General features: G+C 26.7%; 1 protein-coding gene across 1 annotated transcript; it reads right to left on the bottom strand.

The window, feature by feature from the left end:
* Positions 1-10,044: 10,044 nt before the first annotated feature.
* On the bottom strand, positions 10,045-10,904 carry LOC107626954 (ethylene-responsive transcription factor 1B). Its single transcript, XM_016329836.3, has one exon. The coding sequence runs from the start codon at positions 10,870-10,872 to the stop codon at positions 10,105-10,107; it is 768 nt and encodes a 255-aa protein (XP_016185322.2). The 5' UTR covers positions 10,873-10,904; the 3' UTR covers positions 10,045-10,104.
* Between the last annotated feature and the right edge of the window lie 867 nt (positions 10,905-11,771).

Genomic DNA, 11,771 nt, shown 5'->3' with positions numbered 1-11,771 from the left:
GACAAAAAACTTTCATCTAATAATTTTTTTCTCAAATATAGAGAATATGTATTCCCGTGTTTATTCAAAAAGTCTATAGAAAAAAAAATATTAAATCACAAAAGGAAAAAAACTAACTAGAAGATTATTAAGATCTAGATCTCAAAAGAAAAATTGAACACAAAAACAAAAACTAAAGAAGAAAAAGAAGGGAGAAAAAAAAGGGAAGGAAGCATTAGGTGAAAAAGGAAGCAAAATAAAAGAGGAGAAGAAGGGGTAAATAGTGCCATCAAGTACTGTTATCAAAATAGTTAAATCTGTTCAGATAATTCATTTATCTGCTTAAATGGGTAGGGATTTTAGCTATAAAATCAGACATGTTATTTAAAATTTTAGGCTAAACGGATTCAACATGATTTACTTGAAAAAATAACAAGTTAGACAGATTAATCCGCAGGTTAAATGGATGACCTGTTATGATTTTTTTTTTTTGTATTTTTTAAAAATAAACAAACCAATCTATATTATCCGTCAAACTAACTATAAACAATCTACTCTGACAATTGAGGCCAATAACCAAACTAAAAATTAATCGATCAGCCTGTATAATCCGCAAGCTTAGTCAGATTGGACCTAAACGTTTTAAATGTTTTAAAAAAATTATAAATGTTTAATTTGTACTTATAGTTATAAATGTCTTAGAAAAAATTATAAATCTTAGTAGGAAAGCTAAAATGTTTTTAAGGGAGAGGCAAAAGTGTTTGAATCTTCTAATTTATCTTTGATCACAACTTTCTATATTTGTTCTCATTTATTAATTTTGGATCAATACATTCTTTCTTTGGAATAATTCATTTAAAGCAAGGTTGCAAGAACCGAACCGATCATTGAACCAGTCAAGTGACTAGTTCAATGGTTCAATAGTCCAACCGGAATTAAATTGTAGTTGAACCAGTTTAATTAAATATACAGTAAAATTATAAAAAAATTCAATATATAATCAAAAATTAAATATAGCATTCAAAAATTAAACAAAACAAGTTTTCAACTAAACAAAGACAATACTCATTAGTAATCATAATCATCATTAAGTGTTCCTTGTTCCCATCATAAAGATAATCTAAATTACAAAATTGAATATAACATTTAAAAATCCAGAATCCAAAATATTCTATATAGCATTCAAAATAAAAAATAAAACTGAAAAGCAGATTTTGAGTGGACATCAAATTGCAAAAGAGCCTTTTGTACTTTCTGTAACAAACAAACCACACAAGCAGTTAGCATCCATTGAAAATAAATCCAGTATCAAATCAGAGATAAATCCAGTTGAAGAGCTCAAATATCTCAATTGCATATTGACACATTCATTCCCAACAAAGTACCATCAACAACTCAGAATTAGAAGAATTAGAAAAAATCAGAAACTAACAACTCAAAAATCAGAATCAGTATAACAAAACAAAGCTCAGAAAATCAGAATCAATATAACAAACTAAGATTTTTTAAGTTTAACTAATTTTACTTGGCAACAAGCCAACAACTAGTAAATTAACTCAGAATTAGAAAAAATAACACAAAAATAACTTAGAAAATTACCAATAATCAACAATAATTAACCAGAGGTCAGAACAAAACAACAACAATCCAGCTCTGTTAACAACAATGAACAACAAAGAAAATTAACTCAGAAAACAACTAATTAACCCAGAAAAAAAATCAACAATCAACATAATTAAATCCAGAAAAATAGTAATTAACTTCGAAAAATAAAATTGAAGAAGCAGTGGAGGGATGGAGGCTTACCAACGGTGACAATGACTAAGCTACGAGAAAGAGAGAGAACAGAGACGAAGCAAAAAAAACACCGACGAGAAGCAAACATGCGTGAGCGACGGCGATGAGAGAAGTCCACGACTGAGTTGAGGCGCGCCGGTGAGAGCCATAAGCGAACCAAACTTCACAAAATCAGAAAAATCAGCAAATCAGGGCCAACGACGACGACTGGCTTGACCTTCGAGAGGGCAGAGCAGACCTTCGAAAGGGTTGTCACTGTCGGCGGCGACAATGGCGAGGACTGGCACGCGTTCTAGAACTTGAAGGTGGCTGCAGTTTTGATAAGGTTTCCTTCGTCTGTGAGAGAGAACTGAGAGAGATCTGTTTCTTTTATATATATATATATATATAACCACCAATTCGTCCAATTTTTTTTTTTAATTTTTTACGGATCGATTTCTAATATTAACCAGACTAGTCAAATAACCGATTTCCAGTTAATCCAGTCGAACCGACAGATCCGATCTGATTTTCAGAACCTTGTTTTAAAGTGAAGAACATTTCCCCTCAATCATATAATTAAATAGTGGATTCTACCAATAATAAAAGAATACATGAAAGTTCGAAAGCTAAGAAAGCAAACCTAAGAAAGCTAAGGATACACAATTGATGAGTCACGTGTATAAATGAACTTCCCCATTTCCCTTTATTTCGTTGTTCTTTATATACATTCAAAGGCTAAATTAAATTTGTTATAGGTGAAGCTAGATCCAAGATGAGATTCACAAGCATACATAAAATAAATCTAGGGGAGTTTAAGGCGTTATATTCTCTTCACCCGCATTATACTGTAAATGAATTTGATGCATGCGCCTGGTACGCACACATATTCCGATTTAGAAATAATATAAAATGATGGACCGAGTTGCAATATATAAAATTTCCAGATGTTCCCAATCTTTGCTTCTTGGATTTTACGCCGCATGATATCTGCTTTTACATATTTAAATCAAGTCCTTTTTGTCTTATTTGCTTGGATTAAAGCCTGAATTATCATTTAATAGTTACCACTTGAAAGTTGAAATGATGAGAAAAAATTACTTATGTATTTTTATTATTTAAAATTTCTGGATAAATAATTTTTTAGATAATATTAAAATTTCTATAATCATAATCTAGAGTATGATATCTTTGTTAACAAAAAAAATTACATAATGCGAAACAAAAAGAAAAAAATCTTGCATAATTTACACAAACTTAGAAAAAGAAAATGTTAAATAAAAAAATATATTGAAAGTATAAATATTCATATATTTTTATCTATCAATTTAAACTTTTGACAATAAATTTTATGACATAATATATATCAATATGCAATCCAATTATTATTATTATTCATTAATTAATTAAAATTGTACAAGAGATCAATTCAATGAATGCAAGCTAGCTAGCTAGAAGATGATATCAATTCAATAATAAGAATATTTGAATTGATTTGTGTTTTGATAGATTCTGAACATGCATGGTACATGGACTTAATTTACCAATAATAATGTTCAATGTTTCAACTAAAAGTGCAAATGTACCTGGACACATGGAGGCGCAGCCTCTTATAATTATCGATTATTGTGTTCCAATTTGATCATTTGATTTGAAAGTCATATTATATAGTACATTTGAATATGTGACTACCAATTAAATTATAATTACAGCGTTAGTTTGTCTCAATTAGGCTGCTATATAAGTTAAGCAATTGAATGATGTGAGAGTTCTCTGAATCATTCTAATTTCTTCTACTTATTATTATGCTTCCACTATGAATTTCAATCTTTAGTTTCTTCTAAGAAACTCAGAGAATATATGAGATTAGATTTCCAAAAGGTACAAACTAGCTAGCTTATATCGAAGTCTATCTCTTTTTCATCTATTTTTTAATTTTCTTAGCTAGCATCATGATATGCTAATTTAATTATTGTTTGCAGGAAAAATAATAATAACAATCAAAAATTCAAAATAAAAGCAGTTTTCTTCATCTACAAGTAAGTACTACTCTCCTGTTTTCTGATCTGTTGTATATAAGTATACTTTTTCTTTTTCTTTTTTTTTTCTTTTTTTTTTCTTGATTCTTGTCCTAAAGATATTTTTAAGAAAGGTTCTTTTATTGAGTTACAGACTTATATAATTAAGCCGAATTTGTTGAGGTTTTATATATTTATTTGCCTGTATAAAAATTAGTCCTTATTGTTAAATCAGTTTCTAGATGTAGTTCCTCTTCCTCTCATCCCCTCTTCTCTTCTCATAATTTTTGTCACATTGCAATATAGTGCTGAAATTGGAAATTATTATTCTAGTTACATATTCCATCTAATCTTAGATAATCCTGTGTGAAAAACATTATTTCTAGATTAGGTATATATAATTATGGTGATTTTTATTGTTATTTGTTTAAAATTTTTGTAGAATAAAGTGTGTTTTGAACTTTCATTTCTTTGAAGTTGAGGGCTTTTTCAACTAGATATTGGAAAAAAATAATTTAGTATATGATAGAGAATGACTCGCACACAAGGATGAAAAAAAATCAATATAATAATTTTATATACATAAAATTTATATTTTGGGACAAACTGTTTTATATTCTTATATTAAAGTTTAAACATATTTTTGTATTTCTTAATTTATGTAATTGTGTCGTATTTTAGTTACTAAACTCTAACTAACATTATGTGTATCTTTTGAGTAATTATGTTGTATGTTGTATGTGTTATGTTTGTGAGTTTGTCCTGTTTTGCGCTAAACCAAAATATTACTCTTGAAACCTTATTAGGTGATCTGAGGGTTGTATTTGAAACGAAAAATAGGAGTTGAAATAATTATTTGTTTTTGTTAAGGAAGTGTTTGTAAAGTAAAATGATCTCATAATTATTCCCATCATAATTCTCATAGTTTTTGTTTTTCTTTCCATGGATTGTGGTTGTGGTGGTTTGGGTATGTTAGTGGATAATATTTTCAATATATAGGAGACTGTTTTTACCCCAAAAATAGGTAATGAAATTTAAACCACATTAATTAAGTAGAGTTTAATAGGTTGTAGAGATTAATTTGATGATTAATATTTTAGAATTATAAATTAGTAAATATGAATGTAGTACCTTTATATATAGTATTAAATGTTATTAGTTTTTCTTTTATATATATATATAATTTCAGTATGTAGCAGAGGTGATGTTTTGGTTATTTATGAGAATTTGGAACTTACATTAATGATAGTGTCATGAACTATTCTTTTTTTTTAAAAAAAAAAAATTAAACCGATATGATCCTTTATGTAAGATTTTTTTTTTAAATTTGTGTGAATTTTTTGCATATATCTTTTTTTTTATACTAAATTTTTATTTTTGGCCAACAAAGATTAAATTTTAGATTTTTAAGTCATAAAAATTTTAATATCATATTGTAAAATTACATTTCTCAAATTCTTAAGGTAATAAATAGTTGTTATATCTCTATCTGTTAGAATAATGAATAATTGTTGCATGTATTCTAAAAATCTTGGTTTGCTGGTACAAATTATATTGATGAGTCTAGTGTTAAGAGTTTTTTTTTTTTTTTTACTAATTAAACAAATTCGTGTATGTATGTGATATATATTTAAGTTTTAGATTTGAAGTGTTGAGTTCTTTTAATTTTAAGTTTAGAAGTTGATTTTAAAGTGTTATTTACTTTGTTTCTATTTGAGTCGCGCATTTCTTAATGATGGGGATTGCCGTTAAATACAAATTTCTATATTACAAATGAGTGAGTCTTATCAAAATTGATTCAATGGGTATTACTCTGTCACACAAAGTCAATTTTGATATTGATGCAAAAAAAAAGTGATGAAAATTTCAGGATTCGTTATTTTTTTATTTATTATGACAAATATTTATGAATTAATCTTATTTACATTTTTTCTTCTTGAATTTCAATCCATGAAACTTTCTAGCTTTAGTTGAATTATACCTCGTATAAAATTGACTCTTTAATTAGAAGTTATTGAAATTTTTTATATGCTACTAGAAATTTTCTTATCTTATCTTTAACTAATTAAATGCAGAAGGAAGGTCATTATGAGATTCATACCTGTTGAGGGACATTTTCTGATCATATTTTAGGTACACTCATAATAAGGTAACACCTTTTGTATTTTTTTTTTTTAATAATTCAATTCCCATGCATAATTAAGTGTTTAACGCCTTATTATTTATGATGTAAATTAAAATGAAAAATTCTGGAATAATTGGTTTATTATTAGTTTTACATATTGTATTTGATTATCTCACTGAAGAACCAATTCATAATAATTTGGTTTATTTTACATATTTCCATGTATATTTTTATTGTTAATTGTATAAAATTTCTTGATTTTAAATTTTGAGCTAAAAATATGTTATTGAATACTAGACTAAAAGAATTGAGTTGATGACTAAAAGTGACAGCGTTTGAACTTTTTTTAAAAGAAAAACAAGATGAATGTTAAGAGGAAAAAAATGTAGAATAAATTATTTGAAATTGAAGGATAGGGATAAAATATAAAAAAAATTCTTAGAATAAAATAAAGAAACAAAACTAAATTAAAGTATAATTAAATATCACAGAACGAAATTTGAGAAGAGAACCTCTTTTCATATATTAACTAAATAATAAATTTATATACTTTTTGAAATATTGAAATGTTCACTTGATTAGGATAAATTGTAATAATTTCTTTTTAAATTTAACTATATTAGATATATATTCTCAATGAGAAGTTCTATCTAAGTAATATTGCTTTTCTTTATTTTTATCTTATATTTTAACTAGCAATAGCCAATTTTTTCTTAAGTAATATTATATGTACACTAAAATTAGTTACTATAGTCAGCCACCAAAATCAATTACCTATATAAAATATATATTGGAATATAAATATACATTGAAAATAAATTACACATATATTTATATATAAATTGGTGACTAATTTTACTGTACAAATAACATTTTTACTTTTTTTTAATACTAAAAGTGTTGCCTCCTATTATTTCTCATCAGAATTTATGGAATTATATATTAACTTCTATTGATATTTAAGTTGAATGACAGTAAATATTCCTATACTTTATAAAATATAACATTGATATAAATATAACACTAAACATATCTACCCGTTAACTTAAATCAATCTCTTGATTCAATTGCAGAAATATAATAATTTTCTTAATAATTTATTTTTTAGAGCCCCTTTCACTGTTTACCTTTAATAGGAACTAGTTTTCAACTAACATTCCCTTTTTAACAATATCAAAAGTAGTCCAAACAAAAAAGATAAGTTAGTTATATGTTAAAAGAGATAAAGATATAAGGAGTGTAAAGGAGGTTAGTTAGAATATTGAAATTCTGTTAGTCTGCTAGACTGCTAGTATATATGTGCATAACAGAATTGGTTAGGACTAGTTTAGTTTAATCAACTTGGGTTGGTCGAGTAGTTAGTTTATTCGTCCACTTGAGTAAGTATTGGGGGTTTAAATTTCGCCTTGAACATGCAGCAATCCACCTTTAGATAGAATTCAGATCTGTGACGGATTAGTTCTTAACTTATCAGACTGAAAACTGAAAAATACCATGAACAACCAAAAAAGGAGTAGTTTAGTTTCTTTTTTAGCTGGTTCTGTTAGTTTTCTATAAATATCTGCTTTCTACCCGTTGCATAGATATTCAGTTTTTTTTCCTATCGGGTAAAATAATGAAAGAGTGTGTGTGTTAAGAAGGGGGATATTTTAGTCATTTTACATTCTAAAGACAGAACCCTAAAATTCCGAAACCAAAACCCAAAGCACACTTCGCCTCTTCTCCGATCCTTAGCTTCTTCTCTTCAATTCTCTCCGTTAAGCCCTATTTTTCATCCACCAAAGCATCCTCTTCTCTCTTCTATCTCTTGCATTTCTTACAAATGTGTGTTGTTTTAAGGTTGTGGAGCTTCAATTTCTATTGTCTACTTCTATTTCTGGCAGATGATGGGGGAAACATTACTTTCATGAAGAGAAGAATATATAAGAGGTAGGTTGGATTTTCTTTTCTTATTTTCCTGGAAAATTATATTATTAATTAATATTATTATATAGACATTCTAGAACCAAAATTATTTTAATCTATTTGTCCATCCCGCCCTAGCTGGAAGAGTTTTCATTGTGTGTGAGGGAATTTTTTCGTTATTATAATAAATTTGAGTCAATTCATCATCATTTAAGGATAATAGTTTTCATGTACAGATGATTTATACTGTGTTATCTAATAGAAATTTAGAAAAATAAAAAAAAAATAATGCGAATAATCATCATAGTGGACATTTATTTAATTATGATTTTACATTTTCTTAAGTTTTTATTGGCTAACATTTAACAATTTTGGAATTGCTTTTTACCAGTTAATAATGCATATCGATGAAATTAACCCTTAATTATTAATGGCTAAGCAAGTAACTGTCCCCTTTAATATTGATGTGTTGATGCCTTAATGAAGATTTGGTTTACCTAATTTGGATACATTATAGTAAGTTAGTAACACACTTGAATGTGGTGATTGCACATCATCCATCAGGTACTGATTGATATGTGTTTTGTGAAAATTTTTGCTTTTGTTATTATTTTTTTCTTCTAAAATCTAAATTGTAAGAATCTGATAATAATTTATATAAATGTGATTCTAAATTTTAGTGTACATCTATCATTATCTATATATAAAATTATACTATATTGATAATATATTAGTGTTAGACTGACTATTATGTTTCTTAATTTTTTACGTTACAACAGCAATTATAATTTAAAATTGTGAGAGTACTATCTACCATCTAGTCATAAAATATTAGCAAAATTATTTTGACTTGAAAATATTGTTATTTTAGCCTTTTCATATATAATTATAAGAAGTAGTTGAAAATATATATATGTGTGTGTTAATCTTCATTAAAGTATTCTGCATTATTGGTAGCTGATGCTGGAAAAAAAATTTTCTGGTTTTATAGTATTATTCTTTTCACATAGTATCAGTTGTTGATCAGCAGATGATAATTGTTTCATAGAAATGAGAATTTAAGAGTTTTTATGTGCCATGATTATTATTGCACATTTTTTAAGTACTTTTTTCATTCTTGGGTCTGTATAGAATCCTCATCTCCTAATTAAGTTAATATTTATGCTGTCTTGATGATCTAATGGTACTTCAGTTATGTATCATGATGAAGTGTATTTTTTTTCTTTTGATATTGTTGTGTCAGATTATAACTGAGAATAAAAAATATAATAAAATTTTTTAGGTTAATATTATAGGTGTAATTTTACCTATCAATTTTATCTATAAAAAAAAATTATTGTCATTTATATCCCCTTACATGTTTCAAATAGTAGTTTAAGGATTAGTTTGGTAAAATTTTTTGAAAATGTGTCGTCATTTTGTGTTTGGTAAATAAAAAAGACCATATGCTTGTACTTGTAGTTTTTAAAAGATTCGAATACTTTTAAAAGTAACTAACGTAGAGTTTTTCAAAGGTGCCTTATGTTTTTTAAAATTTAAAAGTCTATATTTAACGCTTAAATTTATGTCTTTTATAGTATTTTTAAATTTTAAGAGTTATTTTACCAAACACAATTATTGTTGCTTGTGTTTATTAAAAGTCATTTTTAATTTGATTTACCAAACATAAATGCTATACTCTTTAAAAAACAAAAACTTTACCACACTAAGGAAACGTTTATTTTAAGGTATTGAGACAGAGACTGAGAGACTAAAACTCAGTATCATGTTTGTTGGCTCTGGTATTAAAATTTCTGTCTTTGTTTCTAAAATTTCAGTACTTACCTCCAAAAAGTAGGGACATATGAACTGAAATTTTTATAAACAAAGACTGAAACTTTAATAACATTTTATACTTAAAACACCCTCATTTTAATTAATTAATTTTAATTTCACCCTTTGTACAAATTAAATTAAAATTTTTTTTTTGTTTCAATTCATGTCTCTCACTTTGCACCAAATAAATTACTTAAATTTATTTTAGTTTCTGTCTCTTAGTCCCTGTCTCTCAATCTCATCTCAGTCTTTCAGTCTCTCTCTACCAAATGCTACCTAAGCTACTAAAAGAAAATGGAGAAGGACTTATAAAGAATTATAGAGATTATTGTTAAATGTGCTTATTACTAGAACATTGGACTTATGAAAATCCGAAGAAAGAGCAACAAAATTAAGAAAGAGGAAACAAATAAAGTGAAACTAAATTACATTTGTGAAAGGGGATAATTAAAGAAAGAAAATGCTAAGGAGTAAGTAGTAAATAACTTAAGTTGTGGTGGTATTTTGATCTGAAATGCTAAGGAGTTGTTCTAGATATTCAACCCCCAAATCCTCAAACACCATCACATTACTATTATTAGTTGTTGATGATGATGAAGATTTCTCTGATGATTCCTTTTTCTTGTTAGTCTTTGACAACTTCCTTTGGATCCAATTCCTCTCTTTGAGTGCAAGTGCAGGTGAAGAACAAGAACAAGAATCAGAATCCATGATCATTCCTTGCAAAGAATCTTTGACCCTTTTGAATGGAAAGTTGAGAACAGCGTTGTAGCCTCTCATGGAGAATGCAGCTTGATCATAAGCCAAAGCAGCATCTTCTGCACTCTCGAATGTTCCAAGCCAAACCCTTCTTCCATTCCTTGTTCTGTCTCTTATTTCTGCTGCAAATTTCCCCCATGGCCTTTTCCGAACTCCTATGTAATTTCTTCTAATTCCCTTGTCACCATCAACTTGTTCTTCTTCATCATCTTCAAGCTTCTTCTTCTTCTTGATGTTCTCTGTGGTTGTTGGTGATTGTGATTGTGAATAATCAATGGAGAAGTCAATGATATCATCATCAAAGGAAAGTGATGAAGTGTTATTAATGAAAGAAGGGTGATTAACAACATGGGTTGTGAATAATCCATTATTGTTGGTTGTGAAGCAGAAAGTGTGTGAAACATTGTTATCATCATGATGGGACATGTCCCAATCTGGGATCTCAAAGAAAGGAGGCGTAGTAGTGCTCATTTTTGTATGATTATATGATATCATAATCACTTATGGCTCTGTGTGACTACTTATTTATATACTGAAACCTAGAGATCCCACCCTAATTGTTTATGTTTCTTACCATGTATATATTTATATAGAAAAAGTATAGGGAATTATTTGTAATATAAGCTAATTAAATTAATTTTTTATTTTTTATTTTAAAATTTAAAAAATTAAAATAATAAAAAGTTATTATTTTTTTCTATAAAAGACCTATTTTTAACTAGTTTAATTTCACCTCCTAATTGGTTCTCTAGCAGAACCAATTTATATATTGGCCATCTTTTATTAAAGTCTTGTTGCAAATAGATTAAAAGAGCATCTATACCATACCGAAATACAAAAAAGAATATCCAATGAGATGAATTTGTAAAACACAAAGTATAGAAATTAAATATAGGAATGAATCTCTTGTTAGTCCATATTAACTATTTTTTTAATATCAAAAATTTTTTTTCCTTTGAGGATTTATAGTTTAATTTTTATAATTTAAAATTAAAAATTTATTTTAAAGAATGGAATTTGAGATAAATAAAATAATTTTAAAAATATAAAAATATTATATACACACTAAAAATCAATCACTAAATTAATTATTATGTATTTATGTATAAATATATATATATTGTTTAATTTATTTTTAATTTATATTTTATATTTCAATAAGTATTTTATACCGATAGTTAATTTGATTCTCCAATATTAGTTTTTGTAGAAAAGTTATTTATCTGTTAATGTTAGATAATTTTTTAATATTTTATTTTTAATTTATATTAATGTTCAAACGAATATTTGAAATTATGTACTAGAAAAATATTCAAAATTTTACTTAAAAAGGTTGTCGCGTTTAAAGATAAAATAGATAATTTAAATATAAAATTTTGAGTAATTTATATTTA

The sequence above is a fragment of the Arachis ipaensis genome, chromosome B2 (genome assembly GCF_059453495.1).
Source record: "Arachis ipaensis isolate K30076 ecotype BB chromosome B2, ASM5945349v1, whole genome shotgun sequence".
In the NCBI taxonomy this organism is placed as follows: domain Eukaryota; kingdom Viridiplantae; phylum Streptophyta; class Magnoliopsida; order Fabales; family Fabaceae; genus Arachis; species Arachis ipaensis.
Note: the sequence above shows the minus strand (reverse complement) of the source record. Positions and strands in the feature narration are given on the sequence as shown.